The following is a 22,335-nucleotide window of genomic DNA, read 5'->3' as shown; positions in this document are numbered from 1 at the left end:
ATTCTTAAATTAAAATTATTAATTAAGTTATAATCGAGCAATGGGGTGAATCGTTCTTGATTTGATCAATAAAAAAATTGTGCCCCATGAGTCAATGGAATCAGTGACCTTCGCGTTAGTAGTTCAACATTTTCAAATCAAGGCGAATTCATAAATCACAAGTACAGGGGTCTATTGTTCGGGGGTAACTCTTGTAACACCTTTTAAATCTCAAATGCAATGCGTTCGTTTTAATCTATGCCATCTCATCTATGAATAATGTATTTATTAATAAAATAACACATGCATTAGCTATGCCATGATGAAATAAAAAATTAATTTTCACAGACTGTTATTGACGTCATTGTTTTTAATCTGAAGTGGTAGTGCAAGCGTTGATTGCAAAATGGAGAACATCAATTTACATTAAAAATAATGCGTACATCCAGAGTAAATACCGCAATATTATCAATAAATAGGGACACATTGCTGGATCTGGATGAATTTTTATTTAATAATCGAGTAAGAAATCAGAGATATTGCATATTTTATTAAGGAAAGTAATGTATAAATAAAATTCTTGAATTACGGCACAAAATATAAACCGAATTGGTACTGTTTTACCCTATGAATGTTTCACGCTATGTCTGATAAATTATTTCCGTGCGTCGGAAAAAACGAGAAAAGGTTTTTACAATCTCTGAATAATTAAAGAAGGGGATTAATTGTTACACTCTTCACTAATGCCCGAAATTTATAGCTGCACAAATGTATTAAAAATAAATAAGTAATGGATGCTGCAGACATTTGCAGGGGCGTTGTGTCCTAATTTTTTTTGTACATATTCTGTTGAATTTAACACCAGTATTAATTTTCCAAATTTTCAACGTCTACAATTTTAATACTTACTTAATAAATATAAATTTGGTTGCAAAGATAAAAGAAACTGCATTATTTATAACAAATAAACTAAAATAGTTGCGATTTTTATTCATTACAAGTTTATTAACACAATCTTGTGTAAACCAACGACCACCGAGATGATTACAATGGATTAACTTTAATTTGTAGGCACTGTAATTATTAGGTCTAATCCTGTTGTTACTGAAAGCATTATCTAGACGCACACGAGAACGATGATAAATCGATCAATGTTACTTCTGGGATTTGTTTTACGCCTTTCCAAATTCCGGTATGTGTAACTTGTCATGTGCATTTTGGTTGTTTCAACTAACACTTTTGGCAAAAATTGCTTCTGGAAACTATTTTTAAAACATTTGCCGTTTTGCTTTCTTTGAATTTTCCTCTTTTGAATTACTTGTTGGAAAAACTCAAATTCGCGTCGTGAAATCCAACAAATCAAGGTGGAGAATTTTATTGGTTTCGTATATTTTGTATATATAACGAAAAAAGAGTGTTTTACTTCCCACTTACTTTCTTGGTGTCTGTTAGAAATATATTGAATAGATAACCTTAGTCCGTTACATCTAGAAGGTAAGACAAAATTGGTCCACTTCATTCATATACTTAATTAAAGAACTCTTCCGAAAAACGTTTTCAAATACTAAATTAATCAAATATATAACTGTTTAAATAATTTAAAGCAATTTATTCGTGTTTATATAAAGTGAAGACGGTTGTGCTCATTGAAATACGAAATAACTGAAATTATGATATTCCTGAATTCAGTATTCTGCTCAGTAAGTGTAATAACTTTAATAACTTCTGTAGGTGTCTTATTTAGTCTACTGCTATTTGTTCCATGCCGATGCTTCAGATTTTTCCTTTTCATAACTTTTTCAACAAACACGCTCTCTCGGGCACAGTTATTGAAATTTAAAGTACCACTTTTACAGCATATCCTAGCCCATCTTATTGCGTTTGCCACCACAGAACACTGACTTTTTTTCATTCCTTAGGGTCTACCATTTCGAAAATTGAACTAAGAAAAAGTGTTTATTATAAGTCTGGTAAAAGTCATGAAACAATGTGCATCTTGTTTAAGTGAATGTATTTAGTGGCTAAATGAAGGTTTGAACAATAACAATTGATGAAATTTAAGTTATGTTTATATAAAATTTTGAGGGGATGTCATCACGTTTTTGGTGACTTGATTAGACAAATTTTGGTTGGTGTTTTACCGTCTACGTGATATTCCTAATATACATACAAAATTTGAGACGAATCGATCCAGTAGTTTCGGAGATTCTCTGTCTAATAAAAATGCGGACAGATGACAGACAGACAGACGAACGGACGGAAACGGAAAACCTGTTTTTTCGTACTTTTGGAGTCATGAAACGTCGAGAAATCATGAAATTCGCGAGTCGCTCAACGGATTCGACTACAATACTTCCTTAGCTCGGGAAGTAAAACGATTTTATTAAAAATCATCTCATACATTACGTAACATACTTCTTGAGAATTTCAGCGGAAATCAGCTAAAATTTATTTGTTCCTTCCCACCACAAAGCTCATTACGTTATCAAAAAAATTGGTCGAAAGTTATTTCCCTTGTCAGGCTTAACTTCGATTGTTTATGTTTATACAATCAAAGAATGCGACGATTAAGCACGTAACAAGCGGCCCGATTTGAAGGATTTTGTCTCTTCAAAACAGAGGAGGTGACTACAAATATTACTTAAGCTACAGTGGAGCAAAAAGTTCTAAATACTATTTTGCATTATCAGATGTTAATATTATCATTCTTATTTTATTATAATTAAATTATTAAGACGGGAAAATTTAAGATTTTTATGCCACGACCACACGTCAGTGCTTTTATGCCGGTATAAAATGTTATGGTGCAATTTGACTTTTTTTGCGAAAATCTACATTGCTAGGGCGAAAAAACAAAGCGGATTCATAAACCACAAGCATCGGAGTATGCCGTTTTATAAAATTTAAATGGCGTTTATTAAAAAAAACTGTGCGTTTTACCATCTGCACGATATTTATAACATAATTAATCAGTCGGGTAGATTCGACAATTATCTCTTTAATAAAAATCGACACCACACGACAGAGAGATGGAAATGGAAGACCTATTTTTTCGTACTTAGGTTTTGCGAAACGCCCACTGGCCCTCTTACAATACTTCCTTAACTCCTTAAAAAAATTGACCCAAAGTTATTTAGACAAAATTTCTCACTCCTCTGAAAAACTGTCAAGTATTATAAATTATGAAAATTTATTCAAAGAATTTTGAAAATATTAAATAAACCATTTCTTATTATTAATTATATTATAATTATTTGTATATTTCAAATAGCTAATATTTGAAATTAGGTCATCCAGTTTTTAGCAGGGATGATTGATTAGATAACAGATACACGACATACAATAAAGAGACTTTAATTTAGCTAGTTTTTCTAGGATATACCAATATGCATGTAAAAAATATTTAAAACCACATACAATTTTTACATAAATAAAAAATTTTGCGTGAAAATGCTTACTTTTTAGTTCCTGAGCATAAGGTAAGAAATTATACTAATCCAGTCTATCGGGCGACTTGCCAGCTTCATGTTTCCTCGATGTTTCATAACCCCGAAAGTACGAAAAAAGTGATTTCCCGTTTCTATCTGTCTGTCTGTCTAGTGTCTGTGTCGATTTTTATTAGACACGTGATCTTCGAACTACTAGACCGATTGTTGTCAAATTTTGTATGTATGTTAATAATGTCATGTAGATGCTAAAACACTAACCAAAATTTTGCTAACGACTAACTGGTGATATAACCGTTCGTGGCATTAAGGTATCAGTGTGCTAATTTCTACCAGACATTCTTTCGATGTATAAACATAAACACTTGAAGTTAAGCTTGTTGCTGAAAGAGAATTTTACCTGCTTTAAATATATTTTAATTATCCGTACTTGCAAGGGAAAATTCTTGGTGGGGTTTGTTGGATTATACTTCAAGGGCGAGGGAAATAACCTTCGACCAATTTTTTTAACATTGGATTTTTATATGCGCGAGATACAAGTGATCATAGAGCGAATAGAAATAAGAGCCATCGTACCAAGTTCGATCAATTATATCTTATATATAGATCCAAGATGGTCTACATTAGAAGAGAAGATAATTCTCTTTAACTTAAATCTGATCCTTAGCATTTTTAATAGAAACAAAGCTATTAACCTCTACCTACTATAACATTTATAGTGCTGATAGTACAGCAACTGATTTTGTTAATTATGAAGAAAGAATGTTTTAACTATGACAACCATCAGTGGGTTACTTCCTCATTAAAGATTCTAAAAACTGATTATAGTTAAAAATTATTTAACTAAACCATCTTAGGTAAGAGCAAGTAGTTAGGTTAGAACTATTGTGTCATAATTTTGCTTTTAATTTGCCATTTTTAAACTGAAAAAGTTGTATGTAAATTGGTACGGAAATTGTCTTTGATTTCTAATACCCAGCCAACCTACTCCTTGAACGCCCACACAATATATTCAAATAACGAAGAATAAAGCCATAAAAAAAATAATTTTGCAGCCCCCGTATCTACAGAAGTAGAGCTGCAGCAATTTTGTATTTTTCCTTTATTTTTTGGAAACATATTATTTGATCAGTGAAGAGTTTCTATGTTCCGTCGGATGAAAAATTAGCACAAAAGCGCTAATAATCCAAATGATGTTTCTTTCATTTTTGAGAAAAATTAGTTGTTTTGTCATTTTAGTTCATTTGAATAATTAATAAAGAGGGTAAGAGAAATTTGAACAACAACAAGCACCTGACGCATGGTTCATCTATCCCGGACGCGGCGGGTGAGCCTGTCTGAGGAATTAGTGTAATTGTCTTTGTAACACAAGTAACAGTGTCCTTAACTAGAGTTTAATTGAAAGAGTCGATCTATGGAACCTCTAAAGTGTACTATCTGAAGAGATTTAAAAGTTGGCAGCCTTTAAAAAAGCAATTTAACTCGGTTGGATTTACCCCGCATGATGGATTATTCTGAATTATGAATCTCCTCCGTGCTTGAAAATAATAAAGCAGCGGTGTGCGTGTTTCTAATTTTAGCATCAAAAGGTAGGTCCAACAATCAAGAATCCCTAGCTAGAGGGTTATTTTGGGACAACCTGTAGGGTTAAATTCGCATGTTTTACATATTTAATTGGGCAGCCCCGCACAAGTGCCGATTTTGATTGATGGTGTAAGCGTCCTATTACACTCATGTTTTTCTCACAACTCATAAATCGCGACACAATATACAATTTACCCTCATCCAGAGGATAACACTGTGACATTTGGGATACAGTTTTATAGCCACTCATCGGTATAAAGTTTACAATTTCGCATTGCGGATGTAAATAACAAAGTGCCGGAATCTCCGGGCTCCCGAAGAGCTCTGCATTTTTCCAAATCTGCGGTCCCGAGGGAAGCTCGCTTTTACCGTATCGCAAATTATGAATGTCACTTACCGCACTGAAATAGCGAGGCAGTCTGCAAGCCGTCGAGGAGCTTCCGAGGCGATTTTTATGACGAGACACATACGCCTTCTGTCGGAGCAGTCTTGGCCATCGTCCGGTTTGGCACTCGTCTGTCGCAGAAGACGACTTTTGTGGAATTTTGGCACTGACACGACCGCGAACCGTGTACGAGAGCTTTTCGGGGCTTTCTGTTGTAACACGCGGTTAAGAGATCGATAACGACGTCGCAGTGACGTCACGACGGTGCTCCGAATTCACTCGGCTTCTGCTGGATGCAGGGCCGTATTATCATTATATATGGGCATACCGGCACAGTGCTTAATCTTTCAAGTCATTTTTAGATGAATATGACAAGATATATTAAAGGCTTCTATTCATATAGCCGACATTAGTTAAACTCCTTTTGTGAAACGAAATTGCTATGTTTTCTCAACTCAGATTTTATTAAAATTTGCGACACGAAGATGTGTGAGCTTTTTAATATTTTTCATTCAACAAACGTAGAGTATCCTTTTATCTGACGGTGTGAAAACTGCGTTGTTACTGAAAACAAAAAGATAAATCAGATTTTCCCTCGCTAGTGAGTTAAAATTTAATTATCCAAGGTTTTCAGCTTACTTGCCTGTGCTGAAATCGTAATCTCGACCAACACGTGTTTGTGTAAAATGTGTATAAAATATTTATTTTCTATTTTCTAAACTGAAATATTTAGTTTAAAAAAAATATCAATACAAGAACAAATTAACAGTTCCGTATAAGAGCAAATAAAAAATTATTCGCTCGGGAAGAGAAATATGATCACTTCCTCTCAAATAATGAAGTTAAAAGGATTTTTTTAAGCAAAGAACGGACGATTTGAAGGCAAGTAATAGGTAAAAGGAAAAAAATTATGGATTTTCGTAACTTGTCAAATAATCAACAAGCTGTTTAAACAGATCCTTCCACTGTCCTCGCAAATACTGGAGTTAGTTTGATTGAAATCAAACAACATTGCAATTGGAAATCACGGCACAGTTGAACAACAACGGAAGACCCTACTAATAGTAGACTGGAATAGGCTCATAAAATTTTACACTGAAAACACAAAATTTGCATCCAACCTCACCTATATTTAATGAAGATGCATTTGAAATTGAAAATTCATTCACCTACGAATCAATTTTCGAACAAACTTTGTCTGTCGTGCAGGGTGATTAAATTTTTATATTTCTATTTTATTTCAAAGTAAACTGCAACAAAAAATTTGAAATGACACTAATTTTGAGTCGTTATCTTTGTTAGAAACTTTTAAAAAAATTAAAACCTCTTGAGGCTTTTTGCACGATTTGAAGTAGTCGTTTATCGTTTGCTTATGAATAATGTAAATGGATTTAAATCTCTTCCCTTAGCCCTTAACAATCAACAAATCCCGCTTCTTCGAAGAATTAAAAAAAAATATTTTGCAAACTGTTTGTTGTGATAACCTCTATACTTTAAAACAAATACAGATAAGTAATACCAGTAACAGTGTAAGAAGCTAAATTTACATTAAATTTTTTTTATGACACTATGTATTGTTTACGGTTCTCGTAGAACTTGTTTTTCTGAATTCATTAACGTATCATTCTTTAGTTACCCATATTCCACGACTGCCTATGATTGGAACGCATAATGTAACGAAAACACACTTATTTATATTTGGTCTCCAGTGCAAATGTTCTTTGAAAACGAATAGACGCGTCTAATGAGATAAGAAGTTGATGTCGTACTTGTGTACATTTTTTTATGCCAGAAAATCTAATTTGTATTTGACTAATTTTATAATATCAAGAATTTCGAGAGATTTGCTTTAATTTCTGTTGTTATCTTCTACAATCTGCGATGACAAACGCAGCTAAAAATCAGCCGTAATTAGGGAATTTTTTTATCGCACGTTATCAGTTTATTTGTAAATAAAAACGTTCGTAGAAATAGTTTGAATATTAAAACCTACTTCATTGTAACTAAGTATTTAATTGCTTTGATTGTCTTGTCAAATCAAGTGTTTTATTTATAGAAGACTTAATAATAAGTTGTTCAAGAATTTCGATAAGTTCTTATTGCTTATTTATGCCTACATACACAACAATCTTCATTACTTAAGTCGTAATTAAAAAGGCTTGATTTGACTATTGTGCAATGAATAAAGGTACTGAAAAACAAAAAAAAAAAAGGGTTAACAACCGAAGTATTTTAGACAACATACCGTGAACAGGAAAAAGTACATAATGTTTGATAATTTGACCTGTGATTGTGTCATAATTTTGACAAAATAACAACAGGAAATTTAAATTACAAAATAAGTAAAGGGAAAATTCAATTCTATTTGGTAAAAAAAACGCTTTCAACAAATGTGAAAAATTTGAAGTGGTTTTATAATCTCAGAATTTAGTCACACTATTTTTACAATTTATTATTACGTCCATTGAGTTCGGTTTATCGATTTTTAGTATGCAGGATAGAAAAAGTAGCTTTCCTCTAGATACTTTTCTAAATTCGAGATTAGATTAGATTACTAGAAGACATTTTGTTGAAACAAAATATTCCGCAAATATTTAGGAAAAATTTTAAGAAATCTCCAAATCTAGAACATCAGAGGAGTGATAAGAATAGTAGAGTTCCATCTTGAAAAAAATTCCATTTCTTCTGCTTTTCAAAGTATTTATTATTTTTGAATATATGTACCAACGTTCTAATACTTGAAATATCACGAAAAAACTGTAAGGCATTTACACAGAATTACTTTTGTCTTTGAAACGATACTACATCTCAACACCTAATAAATTGTGTTTAAAGCAGATTTACTTACAATATATTTTTTAATAACTAATTGGAAGCACGAAAAATTTATACCAAATCTGCCACATACTTTCATTATTTATTTTTGTACTTCCGACTAAAGTTTATGCTTTATCTCACGTAACTTTTTGGGGGTTATTTTTTATTCTTATCAAATTTGTTTACTGAAGCATGTAGTACTTTGACAACAGTTAAGGTGAAGTATATTGTTCTCGAATTATGTTAAGAATGGCTTCTAAATGGTGTAGTCATCCCAGTTAAACATTTAATGACGTCATCTCGAAATTTTGCCAAGTAAATTCTATTTCAAATCTGCAAAGTAATGTGCTTCTATACCTGTTAATGTTCATTACTCATTGGCTTATTTTTCTTAATGTATAGAGTTTACTTTAAGCAACATAATACTTAAAACATAATTCTAACCTCGAATTCACCATTTAATATTTTAAGTATTTTATTCTTGCGGTGGAGAAGCCCCACCCACCCGCCCCATCTCAATTGTGATGAATTTTTTTATTCGTCGTGAGACCGGAGGGTGGAGTTTAACCGCAAAGTCCATATTTCTGTACAAGAAATTACGGAATGAAAAATATTTGAAGCATTATCGTATTGTTATGAGAAAAAATAGGGAACGAAAAAAAATTACAAAAATAAAATTTTGCAGCGCCAATAAATAGATTATCCATGGAAAATGTGCCATTTAATTGAAACGTGGAATGTCAAAACTCTTTAATTTTACAGTATCCAAATTTTGCAAAAAATAACACTGTTATTTTAAAAATTGACGCTTCTTCCATTGAATTAGGAGCGCATTTTGTAATGGAGATGATAAACTGGTTGCTTTTGCGAGCAGAACACTTAGTACAGTCGAATTAAAATACTTCGCAATAGGAAAATGTTACGTATCAATAAGCTGTTGCCATCACATTTCAATGATAAGGTTAATAGTCGGAAATTTTTTAAGTTGATTTAGGGAGTTACGTTTTAAACATTGTTTAGCTTTTAAATGGAACGTGCTTTCACAAACATGGATTATTTTAAAGGTCAAGGGGACCTTCATTACAGTGTCGGGATTTTTAAAAGTTTTAAATTTCATTTGTTTTGAGTGCTGTGTTTAGTTTTTATAGGTGTGTAAGAAAGTATGATAATATAAAAAATCTTGAGCCCTGAAGAAGGCTTGATAGTATTGACATATCAAATAAAAATATATTTGTGAGCGCAATAACGTATTTTACTATTAAACCTAATGACCTAAAATTAATCTTGATTTTTTTTATATGTAGTTACGGGGACAATGTTCGTTTTACACACGTCAAATCGCGCGTGTACGGAATTGTGTAATTCTGGAAAATTTCATAATCCTGAGAAACTAAATGAGTAAAGTTCTCTACTAGCTATAGTCCACATTTGGTTGTTACCATTCAATTAGATAAAGATTTTATACGTTATTACTTCACTGAAAAATATTTTTACGGCTAATATATGACCTCCATACATTTCAAAGAAAAAAGATTACAGCAGAGAATGATGGGCAATTAGTGCTCAATACCTCGGGTTGTTTTGTAATTATTGAATTACAATCGGAACTTTCCCGTTATTGAAAATTTTCTGTCTGAAATTCTTTTATCATACATAATGAAACGAGTGCTTCGAGAAAAAAAGCGTTTGCTCGTCCTTCAAACAAAAACTTTTAACTCGAAGTATTTGTTACGTTCGACATAACGTAAATTCTTTACTGTGATGTTTTTGCTTGACAAACTAGTATGCGCTTTGACGTACAAAATGCAACATGTATTATATTAAAATAAAATCACGCTGCTAGCTTCCACAGAAGTGTAGCTGTAATTAATTGTTAGTAAGTGGTAAAAAATAAAATTTATAGTAGAGAAAACATTTTGTTTACCTGCGTAATTTTTTTTCTGGAGGTTGAAAAAATTATGTTCAATCTACAACAAATATAGTTATTGTTAAAAACTGATCTACAATTAGTGAAATATAATTACTTTCTTCTCTAAAACACAGTCAAATACGTCCAGTTTCTTAAATGAATTATTGTTGATTGAAACGCCTGCGAAGTGTGAGTGTATATTTTAAATAGGATTTATTTAGCAAAATTTTGAGTGACGTCATCAGAACTTTAGTAGGGATGGATAGACAAATTTTGATTAGCAATCTGTCAGGTTCTAAATTTCAGAAATTTTCTTGTTCAATTTTGAATTGTTCTCCAAAAATCTGCAGGTTCAAGGTTAAAAATAAGAATGGATTAGACATACGGACGAAAACAGTATTACAAATATTTTCGTATTATCTATAGCAGTGGTTCGCAAACTGGGTGCCGCGGCACACTAGGGTGCCGCGGATCCCCCAAGAGGGTGCCGCGAAAATTTTATAATGATGTTTGTAAATATAAGCACAGAACCAACTTTAAAAAATAATAATTGATGATCTGATTTTATTAATGTGGTACAACTGTTCAGTAATGGAAAATGTGTTCTGAACATGTTAATTTTCTTCATACTGAAGTAAGATGGCTGTCTAAAGGCCGTGTTTTTTCCCGATTTTGGGAATTAAGAAAACAGATATAAACGTTTTTTGAATCAGAAAATATTGAACAATTTTTTGACCTATTAAACTAATATTTTTGAACACTTAAATAAAATATGTACAATTGTACATTCAAGTATGCAAGGTAGAAATGAAAATATTTTAACCTGCAGTGAAAAAATTTTGGCATTAAAAGACAAGCTTAAATTATGAAAAACAAATATTTATAAAACAATCTTAACATCAATTACATATTATACAAACATGTGATAAAGTGTTTTTGATAATAAATTAGTTACAATTAAAACTGTTCTTGGTGGGGTGCCGCCAAATTTTGTTTAAAATTTTAGGGTGTCATCAATAATAAAAGTTTGCGAACCACTGATCTATAGAAACCGTAGCATAAAGGCTATTACAGTACTTCCCTAGCTTAGGCTGGCGAAACAAAAATGTAAAAAGAAATAACAGTATCTGTAACTGAGACATAGCTTAAAAAAATTTATAAAAACTGGAACAGATGCACAGAAATTAGATAGAAGTGTTTATTGCCATAAAAATTAACGCATATTTGTTTAGGCTCGACATAATTGTCAACAGAGCATAAAAATAACACAAAACACAATAAATGTAAAGTAGCAGAACAAAAATGAGAGATAAAAACCATCATATGTATACGTCGGCATTATTTAAATATTTAAAATAGGTACTCATCTGTGATCTAGATTGTCTTTGATCACTGGTGTTATAAGGATGAAAGTCTGAGTTTTATTGAAATTTTTATATGCCAGAAGAAGAATACTAAAAACGTATAAAGATGACTAGGGTAAAATTTTAAGTTTTTTAAAAAGTGGCAGTACGAACTCTGTTATATTGACTTTCATCAGGTACATAAAACTTTGGACAGACAATTTTTTCGGAATGCAAGAGCATAAAATTTGCAATGTCCCATAATACATTTCTAATAAAACATATTTTTTTGATACACCTAGTGCTTGTAACTTCTTCTTTTGGTCTCTGTTAAATTTTTCCAGTATCTTCTGTATTGTGGTTGTTACCAGTTGAGACTTTCAGTTCTTGTTTCAAAGGCCCAGCGTAGAGATCATGGGAGTTAAGCAACTCTACCCTTAAACTAGGCTTGGATGAATCCCAACATTTGTTCTGTATTTTAAAGTGATATTAAATATTGTTCTTTCTATTTTGAAAAATCTTCATGTCTTCAGTTTTCCTCTCTATGCGTATTCTTGTATCTGTCTAGGATTTCTGATTTTCTTTTCCCATTATAATTATTTGTTCCTGTAGAGTGAAGTTTTTTGTATTGTCGAATGTTCAGTTGTTACATTTTCACTGTTGATGTCGTCGTTAGTCAAGTGTTTTGTTTTGGAGAATTTTATATCAAGTCTTATCTTTTTTATTTGGTGGTGGAGATCATTTCCATCATTTCATTGTTGTTAATTTGATCTAGAATTGTTTAGCGGATTTCCTGCTATTAAAATATGCTTTTTTCTCGATTAATGTTTTTGAATATATTCTCTAAGATCATTAAAATAGCCTGGGAGATATTACATCGCCCTACTTTACTGTTCTGCTTACTGGGATTTTGTTTGTCGATTCTTAGTTCAACATGAGAGCTTTTATTGGAGCCCATTTTTCGAGCCACATTGGTACAATGGTGACCATCTAAATGTTTGAGGGTACTGTACCCAGTTTGCTCTATGGGCTGATGTGCGAGTAAGTTCATTTTATGTTCTAGTCTGGTATATCTCGACATTTGAAACATTTTTAAATAGGTCTTTTTAATTCATTTAATTTGAAATTTTAGGTGGAATTTTGTCTTCTCCAGTAGCTCCTCGGTTTTTCATCTGTTGTAAGACTTTGTAATTTTGTTATTTGGTATTTCTTCAGAGTTGGCATTTATTAGTTCTCTGTTTTTCAAGCGTTTGCTCTTCTCAATACTTGTGACACCTATATTGGGGATTTTTTTTTATAAGCTAGTACTCCTATTTAGTGTTTTAATTATTTTTCTGTATCTTTCGTTCATACTTGCATCTGGAATTGATGTGTGATTTATAAGATTTATTCTAACGTGTTCCTGATATTGTCCTATTTTTTCTTTTAAAATTTGTCTTTGTTTATTGTACTTATTTTCTTGCTGTATAAACGCTGCCGTCTAATCTTTTATTTTGGCCCTGACCAACTTATGTTTACTGCTTGTCATAGGTCTGTTTACGTCCTGGACGTCTGTTACTATGTGTTTCTGTGTTGATAGTGTATGGTCAATTTCATTCTTTGTTGTCCCATTCGGAGTAATTCGTCTCTATTTTCTTTTCTGTTGTATAGTTTGTCTTGGTCTAAGAATGTCATCAATAAATGTCCTTTGTTTTTTTCTCCAAGGCCAAATTCTCCTATAAAATTTTAGCTTTTTATACAACTAAAATAAATGATCATTTCCATCATATTTTTCCAATTATGGAAGGTCGAGCAATTCTTGAAAATTGTTCTAAAAAATCTTATGTTTTAGGTTGTATTTTTTATTTCTATAGATGTATCTTTATTAATATTTGTAAGTAATGTTTAGTTCAAAAGGAACACATTCGTATAAACTACAATTTTTAAAAATGTACCAAAAACAGTTGGAAATGTTTCTTTAACATTTAAATAATTTCGTGTGACATAAAATAATAACAACAACAAATTAATCAATTCTATAAATCCGAAAAAAAAATAGATTAAGGATTATATTCCACTTTCAATTACAAAAAATATCTTGGCTATTTTCTTTATCAGCACTAAAATGTAGTGAAAAAGTATTGTTTCATTGTTAATCATTTATTTCAAGTATTGTGTGAAATAAGGTAGTTTATTTTGATACTTTTATGGCAATAACATCACTTTTCAACGGAAATTCAAAATGATTAGTTGAAAATTTTGAGGAACTAACTGTAAATTCAAAAATGAAAGCGTCCATCTCCGTTTTCCCACAATAACTTAAGTCCGGCTCTGTCCACATGTCGAGACGCGAGCGCGTCGTTGTTTCTCGAAACAAGAAGGAAAATGCTGGATGATTTTTCCGATGGTACGAGAAATGTTTAAAGGAGGACGCTGCTGCTGTGTCACAAGAGAGACGGAAACTTGAGTGCCCACTAGAATCAGAAATATTTCTGACGCCAGAGACAAGGCGCCTCTTCCGGAGTCAGAAGGGGTCATCTTTGTTTACTATGAAAACTGGGTTTGACCCGGTTTACTAAAAAATGCCAGCAGGGCACTGAACACTCTGCACATGTTACTGTAACCTGATTTTGAAGTTTATCTTGCCTGAATTGCAAATGTGCGAGGACAAAATTTGAATCAGCGTGGTTGTGTCAAAATATACGATTCGGAGAAGTCGTAAATTCAATTAGGGAAGAAAATTAAAGCCGTTTTTCCAAATTTGGTATGCTGAGTTATGGGAGTATTGCGATCGCGAACTAACAATTCAGATTATACTCCTGACAGGTAGCTATTAAATTACTTAATTTACAATACTACCGATCAGCAGAAAGGTTTTCACGCTACGTTTTAAGTTTACTAAAATTATGTTTTCCATATTTTTCCATAACTCTATATTACGAGCATTTTATTAAGTGAGGACTAAAACACTTTAATTTAAATTCTCAAGTATATTCGATATGAATATAATTGATTAAAAAATTACTAAATTTATTAACACCTAATTAATACATTTAGATTAGAAATGGAATTGTGTATTTAGATGTCCACATTACAACACTATACATAAAAAGTATTAGTGTCTATTAATCTTTCAGGCAGTTTCATGAAATAAATCGAACCATATATCAATTTTTTAGACATCATCTGTAAACATTTCTGTTAAATATCAAATATAGTTGAAGTGTGAGAAAAGCTATTTGAGAATGAAATTATTTAAAAAATGGGAAAGGCTCAAACAAAAATACAAATAAGATATATGTGTTGATTACTGTATCTCTAATTATATAATTTATATGCAAACCATAGAGGTAATCAGTAATCACAGATAAAATAATATGAGATAAGATTTTATCTTATAAATATTCGCACAGTATTTTACATAAAAGAAAATTTTTTTTTTAATAAATATGGTTCTACTGAAATCTCAAACCCAACAGTGAAGTACAGTTATTAAAAAGAGCAACATAAATAACACTCTCGCAGCCCCTGCGCCGTGGGGGCGCAAAATCCAAGGGGACACTCAGGGGCGGATCTAGATTCTTATGGACCTAATGCTATTATTTATTATGGAGCCCTTTTTTTTCTATTATGACTAGCAATTGGTTAGAAAATTTAATTTACATATTTTCAATACATACTTAAAATTAATATATGTAGAAAAAAAAAGAAAGTAGAAGGCTGAAGTGTAAAAAAACTTGTGAACTTTCAACATTATACCAACTCCCGCTTATGTTGAAACTTAAGTTTCCTTTTTTAACTTCCACTGAGATATTAATTATTTGGGCTCAGACATATTATTTAATCTAATAGCTAATAAGTAAGTTGTAGTGTTACTTTTGAACGAAAAAACTTACGTTCGACAACAAACTTTAAGTATCTTATGATATGAAAAAAAACCTGGTCCAGTTAGCCATGGAATTATTGTAAAAACAAACTGGTTAAAGTTATTTAAATTATAAGTTCACAAGTTTTATTTCTTTTGTGATAATCCTTAAAAGTTAAAATAAAGATATGTGCATACTGTTAAAGTACAGGTAAAGGAGGATACTGTGCTCATGTTTTAAGTGAGTTTTTCCATAACAAAATTTTGTGATGACGTCGTCAATATTTTAGCAAAGACAGATGTCGAGTGTTCAATTGAAAAAGTCATCAAGGTGGCCTTGAATGTTCGTAAAAATTGTGGAGTATGTCTACAGTTAGCTAAAATTTAATCGGTGACAACTAATAACGAGGAATAATAAAATACATGCGTTTCCACACAACACCCGTTATATCAATCGACATAATAACTGTACACTAAAATTTTCTAGAAAAGCAGTGGAGGCTCGGCTTTTGAAATGGGGGGACACAATTTGATTGATGAGTTAAATATGAGGATATATATAAAACAAGTTGTTATTACCAATTAATAGACGAAATTGTGTGACGGAAACAAATACAAAAATACATTCAATAGAAGTAAAAAAGTATCTGTTCACATACATTTTTGCCTTCGGTCAAAATTTTACGTTGATGTTGTGATGATGAAACTCTGATTTTTACACAGAATTTAAGAATTTATAAAAGTCACAATGCATACACAATAATGTTAAAGTTTTTATTTTACACTGTCATTCACTAGAATGTAATTTTATTTATAATTAAAGTCTAATCTTTTGTTTTTGTTATTCACAAAAATATTTAACACTTTATTGTCAAAATTTTCAGTTGTTTGCGTAAATTTTTTTTCAACTGACTAAACGCACGGTTTCCATGGCAACGGTGTAACAAAACGTCTAAATCACCCATGATTTGGTCTCCGTCTCCGCTTTTATCAGCACTTCATCAGCAATAACATACCATGTATCCAAGACACAACATCTTTAGATGTAAGTGGATGTAAGTTTTGATACATTTTATACAAGCGGAGCGAGATAAAAAAATTAGTTTTGATAATTATGACACAAATTTCCAGCTAATTTTTTAAATATTGAAAATTACTATTTTGTTATGTCCAGTGTGTTTGTAGACGTTGTAATTTTGGGGGGGCACGTGCTCTTGTGCCCCCTGGCACCAGCCGCCCCTGTGGAAAAGGAGCTGGAACATTCTTGATTTGATCATTAAAATAGATTGCCTGATTCATTAATTTTTTTTAGTTACCCTGCATAAGTAACTCTAAAAAATATAAAGGCATAGATAAACCACTAGTTTGATTCATATGCATATGTTAGATAGGACTCAAGTATTTGGCAAAATTTTCAGATAATGTCATTAGTTTTCTGGAAATGTCATTAGTTTTCTGGAAATGGATAGGCGGATAAATCTCGGTTAACGATCTACCACACTTACTATAACGTTAAAACCTTTGCAAGATTTCAGAGCATACGGTTTTGCAGTTTCAAAATTAAATTGCAAATGTATTTTTTTTTCCAAAAATGTGAAAAACTCAACACGGATTCATAAATCACAACTGTAAGACTGTTATTTTATAAAATTGAAATCTCCTATTCTAACTTTTGGAGATGACGTTTTCGCATTGTTAGTTGATCCAGTAGTTTCGGAAATCTTCTATCTAATAAAAATTGACACAGACAGATGACAGGGAGTCGACAGGCGGACACAGAGAAACGACAGACGGACAACCGAGAGACGACAGACAGACAATAGATAGACGACAGACGGATGGAAACGCGAGACCTACTCTTTCGCACTCTATGGGTCATGAAATGTCGAGAAAATTTGAAAGTAGCCATTTGTCTAATGGACTTCCTTACAATAAAATACCATAGCTTATTCTGCGGAAGTAAAAATTGTGTTGGCAAAATCTGCACTGTCAGATATTCGTTTTTGAGGTTACCTTTAACTTTTAGTAAAAAAGTCGAGTCAGTAAATTATTAAGAGGAGTTGCTACGTTTGGCTTATATGGTTAATTTTAAATGTAACTTATCTGCGAGGGCAGTTTTTTTTAACAATTTATTATCATATATTTATTAAATTTTGTTGCAATTTTTGCATCACGTATTTTAAAGAATCAATATTTCAGTTACTTATGGAAATTTTGGAACGGCGTTTTCACCACTGTTTTCAGCTTGCATAACTTTAGAAATCGTACCATGTCTATTTTGACTTTATTTGTTGGAACTGAGATATAATAAAAATAAAAGTTAGCAACTTCTACGATACAAGCTTTTTTTTACTGTGTATCGTTTCTAACAAAAAACGATATATCTGGTACGATTTCTGGAATTTGTAAGCTGAAAACAGTGTTGAAACTGTGTTTTGAAATTTTCTTTAATAACTGAGATCAATAGAGATATTAATTTTTAAAAATACGTTATGCAAAAATTTCATTAAAATTAAAACAAAAGGATAATCACAAACTGTTTTTAACACCGTTATTCAAAGAAAGTTATGGACAACATATATTTAAAATTTCAAAACCATAAGTCAGTTAATAACGCAGATATTACATTCTGAAAATAGACCGAAAATTCCACTCAGAAAACGTAGCGATTGGCCTTAGCCAATAAGAATTAACCGATGTTATTTAGTTTTTATTAACCCACACTGCAGTTTTATAAATTAGTAACATTTATTGTTCACAATTTTACAATTATCTCTGTTTAAAAGAAATTTACACTTACATCTGTTGGAATAGACGCAATGTAATACTAGTAATATAATAATAAACAAAGTGAGGCTAGATTCATAAACCACAAGTGTAGGAATCTGTTATTTTATAAAATGTTATTGACTACGTAGACGTCATCAAATTGTTGGTAGGGACGATTAGACAAATTTGATGACAATCGGTTTAGTAACTTCGGAAATTTTCTGTCGAATAAAAATCGACACAAAGGACAGATAAGCTGAAACGGGAGACCACTTTTTTCGTACTCTAGGGGGTCATGAAACGTCGAGAAAACATGAAAGTATCCAGTCGCCCGATGGACCCTATTAGAATACTTCTTTCTCTTACGCTGGGGAAGTAAAAACGACTTTTTCAAATAAACTAACATTTTATTAAAATAATATTACCACTTAAGTTAATGTAAGTATTAATATGTTGCCAAGATATTTGTAAATTATTCCCAGAGAATTTTTAATACGTACATACATTTTAAAACTACTACATTTTAATAAATTTATATTCATTGAAAATACCTATGACTAATCATAAATGAACCTGACGACACGATAAACTAATTTCCAAAAACGGTCCTTGGAAAAATATTTTCTTATGACATTGATGACTAAGTGATAACGATAACACATAGTTTTGTGTTGACAAATAATGACTATTTCCGAACTTGTACTTGTACTTCAAACACACATTGTTCAGTTGATTAACAAAAAATATGTAATTTTGATTGATGTGGAATTTTTTTATCAAGACTTACAACTTTCAATAACACTAAATTTTCATATTACCTTCATATTTATATTATCTACATTGTTTGTTTGTTCTTAACCATGTAATACTGTATTTGTTTTGTTTAACAGATTTCCTGCATTTAAGTAAAAATAAATTAAGACATAAAAAATATTATTTTTTCAAATGCATTTTTTTTCATTCTTTTAAGTCTGTACATATTTTGTATATGGGTCAAATTGTCACTGAACTGAAACTATGTATTTATATCAAAATCTTGCACAGTCGATATGTATTTAATATTGTTTTTATTATATTACATTGTCGTGAACATATGCGAAATGTACTTAAATGCTTATCTCTTTGATCCTGTGAAACAAACAAAAAAAGATTCCAGTTCCTCTAAGATTGTTTCCGGTTGCTAAACTTACGAACTTATCGATAATGTAGGACAAAGTTCCCCTTATCACTTGTGACTTTTTCAAGAACTCATCAATATTGATTCAAGTAGCCACTTGTTCGTTAAAGGCAGCATCTAATCGAGTTGAAGTAGAGAGATAACATTGTTGTCTACTTTATAGAGTGAAAACTTCTTTCATATTAAAATCATTTTCCCTATAAAAGAACACAGGACTCGCTCCTCCAACCAGTTTTTCTTCGTCACTGATCGTAGATAAAATGAAGTACGTTCTACTTTTCTCTGTAGTCCTTGCGACAATTGCTCTGAGTTATGGGGGCGTAAAACCGCATCCCCTTTCCGACGAATTCATAGCATCGATCAACAGCAAGAAAACAACATGGAAAGCCGGAAGAAATTTCGACATCAGCACCCCACTGTCCGACATTAAAAAACTTCTGGGGGTCCTCCCAAAAAAACCAGACGCTGCTCGCAAAGTGTCTTACAGGGTTCATTCCGTGATTAGCGACGACATTCCAGAATCCTTCGACGCCAGAGAGGCATGGCCTGAATGTGCATCTATAATCGGGGATATTAGGGACCAAGCGACCTGCGGTTCCTGTTGGGTATTTACCATACCGTAATTCGCTTAAACAGTTATTGTACGGAATTATTAACTCTAGGCATTCGGGGCGGTTGAAGCCATCAGCGACCGAATTTGCATCCAGTCCAACGGCACCGTTAAAGTTAGCATTTCAGCTGAAGATTTGAACGACTGTTGTATCGAATGCGGAGACGGATGTAACGGGGGATGGCCCGATGAAGCTTGGTCTTACTGGCAGAGGATTGGTGTCGTCACGGGTGGCAAATATGGAACCAGTGATGTAAGTTTTTCTATAACACAAGGGCACTGGTTATTAAGACATATTTTGTCCCATTTTTGAAAAACATGCTCCTTGCTAATACACATGTTTGAGAATTTGAACATTGTGAAGTATTTATTAGTTCTCGATTGTTATTAGCTTAGAAAATTGCTAAAAAAATCGAATAGATCCGTGGAACATTCTGTACAGAAAGACATGTTCATTTCATTATTTTTTATAACAATCAAGGCAATTATTAGAAATTAAATATTTTATTTTTTAAATTTGGGATGATTTTGTCTTCGTCTCGTTGTTGACTTCATTTACATCTCACTGTTTTCCCCGTCTTTTTAGATTTGTTCGAGTTTTAAATTTTTCAGTTTTTAGATTTTCGATTCTTTAATTTTTCGTTTCTTCAAATTTCGTTGCGTTTTTTATTTTCTATATTTTTACAATTTTTCGATATTTCGATTTTATATTTTTTTCTTTTTTCAATTTCAATTTTTTCAATTTTTCATAAATAACAATTTAGATAAAAGTAGCTTTATTTGTTCAATATTGTTCATATGATAAAAAATAAAAACTTATGTATCTTAACATTAGGGTTGCAAAGCCTACTCCATCGCCCCCTGCGACCACCACGTCGATGGTCCCCTAGAACCATGTGGCGACGTTCAGAGTACCCCAACTTGCAAATCGACCTGCGACGAGGGAACGAATATCGAATATGAACCTGACAAAAGAACTGGGTTATCTTATGCCATCAAGAGCACCGAACACCAAATTCAGTGGGAAATTTTCCATTTTGGACCAGTTGAAGCTGACTATGACGTATATGAAGATTTCTTGTCGTACAAGAGCGGTATGCTCCTTGGTTATTTTTGCGGGTTTTAGGGATGTTAATGTTTGACGTTTTAGGTGTATACCAACACGTCAGTGGAGATTATGCTGGTGGACACGCTGTGAAAATCTTGGGTTGGGGAGTCGAAAATGATACTCCTTACTGGCTCATTGCTAACTCTTGGAATGAAGACTGGGGTGATAAAGGTTACTTCAAAATTCTGCGTGGCTCAAACGAATGTAACATCGAATCTGATATTCTTGGTGGTACTCCTGAATTTTAAAGTATCAATGAAAATTGTTAATATTGGTCGATTATACTAGAGATTTATTGTAATAAGTATATTAAAATGTCTTTTTTCTAATAGCAAGTATTTGAAATTGAAAATAAAAATAAAAAAATAAAAAAGAAAATTATTTTTTCTATAAATATTTAACATTTATTATTAATAATTTTTAAAAATGGGTAATAATAAAGCTCTTATACAGTCGACGAATCAACACAGGAATTTTAATTAAAGACGCAGAAGTCAAGAAATTATCTACGTTTATAAAAAAGACTTCGTTAACAGGAAGGTAAGGTTTAACGATGTTGGAACGGGCACCTGAGAGGGAAGCAAAAAGAAAACTTTAAAAGTTACGGTCACAGATGTAAATTATAGAGCTAAATTATGTTATTTATTTTTAGTGAAATGTGTCCAATTTATATTTTAATTTAGAAAGAGTTTTATAGCGGGTCTTGTAATCAACGCTTTAAATATCTGTTTAAACAAGGCGTATGTAAAACTGTCTAAAGCAACACTTTAATTGATCATTTACAGCAAAAGTACACACAAGTTAAAAACGGTTTTTTAAATCTAAATTAAAATTGATTTAAATTTGTGTCATCTAACGACCACAAAGTAACAAACATTACTATATGAACTAAAGGAAAAATAACTTATGTTGCTTATTGAATCACAAAAATAGTAAAAAATAAATTACACTATTACTCAAAGAATGCATTAAATATAAAAAGCGGTTAGTGAGTTATATAGTAACTCTAAGCGCTGAAATAAACAAATTCTTTGACTTAAAAAATCCGTTTGTTTAAAAAATAAAATAATACCAAGTGACAATATTAATGACAGTGATCAAATTCAAATTTACTTTAATCATTAATTGTCACCCGGTGCTTAAAAATGTAACTTTAATAGGTTCCTGAAGGTCAGTCACTGATATTAACCCTTAATTTTTAACAGATTTTCGCACTCATCAGAGAATAAAAGACAAAATAACATATTCACACCAATAAAATACAAATTGTGCAAACGTCTTCTGATCTGAACACAAATATATATAAAGCATATTCCACTCGTCATGCCAGCACTTCCGCTGCCGCTCTCAGAGGCACTTTCCTA

General features: G+C 31.8%; 2 protein-coding genes across 2 annotated transcripts in view; one reads left to right on the top strand and one right to left on the bottom strand.

Moving 5' to 3' along the window:
• LOC135135426 (two pore potassium channel protein sup-9) overlaps positions 1-5,600 on the bottom strand; it is an 81,936-nt gene extending 76,336 nt beyond the window's left edge. Inside the window, exon 1 of the mRNA XM_064064468.1 lies at positions 5,407-5,600. The gene's annotated coding sequence lies outside the window, so the exon portion shown is untranslated. The remainder of the gene's footprint in view (positions 1-5,406) is intronic.
• Positions 5,601-19,481: 13,881 nt separating this feature from the next.
• On the top strand, positions 19,482-21,349 carry LOC135135223 (cathepsin B-like). The gene is made up of 4 exons (XM_064064243.1): positions 19,482-19,858; positions 19,916-20,116; positions 20,699-20,957; positions 21,014-21,349. Exons 1-4 carry the CDS (start codon positions 19,514-19,516, stop codon positions 21,217-21,219), a joined length of 1,011 nt encoding a protein of 336 aa, XP_063920313.1. The 5' UTR covers positions 19,482-19,513; the 3' UTR covers positions 21,220-21,349.
• Positions 21,350-22,335: the final 986 nt, after the last annotated feature.

The sequence above is a fragment of the Zophobas morio genome, unplaced genomic scaffold, assembly GCF_036711695.1.
Source record: "Zophobas morio isolate AGI-343-1 ecotype UQ-CSIRO unplaced genomic scaffold, CSIRO_AGI_Zmor_V1 ptg000024l, whole genome shotgun sequence".
Classification (NCBI taxonomy): Eukaryota; Metazoa; Arthropoda; class Insecta; order Coleoptera; family Tenebrionidae; genus Zophobas; species Zophobas morio.
The sequence above is the reverse complement of the archived record's forward strand: the minus strand, read 5'-3'. Positions and strand labels throughout refer to the sequence as shown.

Excerpts from the sequence above, each read along its gene's own strand:
- LOC135135223 (XM_064064243.1), top strand. The coding sequence starts at position 19,514 with ATGAAGTACGTTCTACTTTTCTCTGTAGTCCTTGCGACAATTGCTCTG. Across the intron at positions 20,117-20,698 it reads GCAAATATGGAACCAGTGAT|GGTTGCAAAGCCTACTCCAT; the intron begins GTAAGTTTTTCT and ends TCTTAACATTAG. Across the intron at positions 20,958-21,013 it reads TTTCTTGTCGTACAAGAGCG|GTGTATACCAACACGTCAGT; the intron begins GTATGCTCCTTG and ends TTGACGTTTTAG.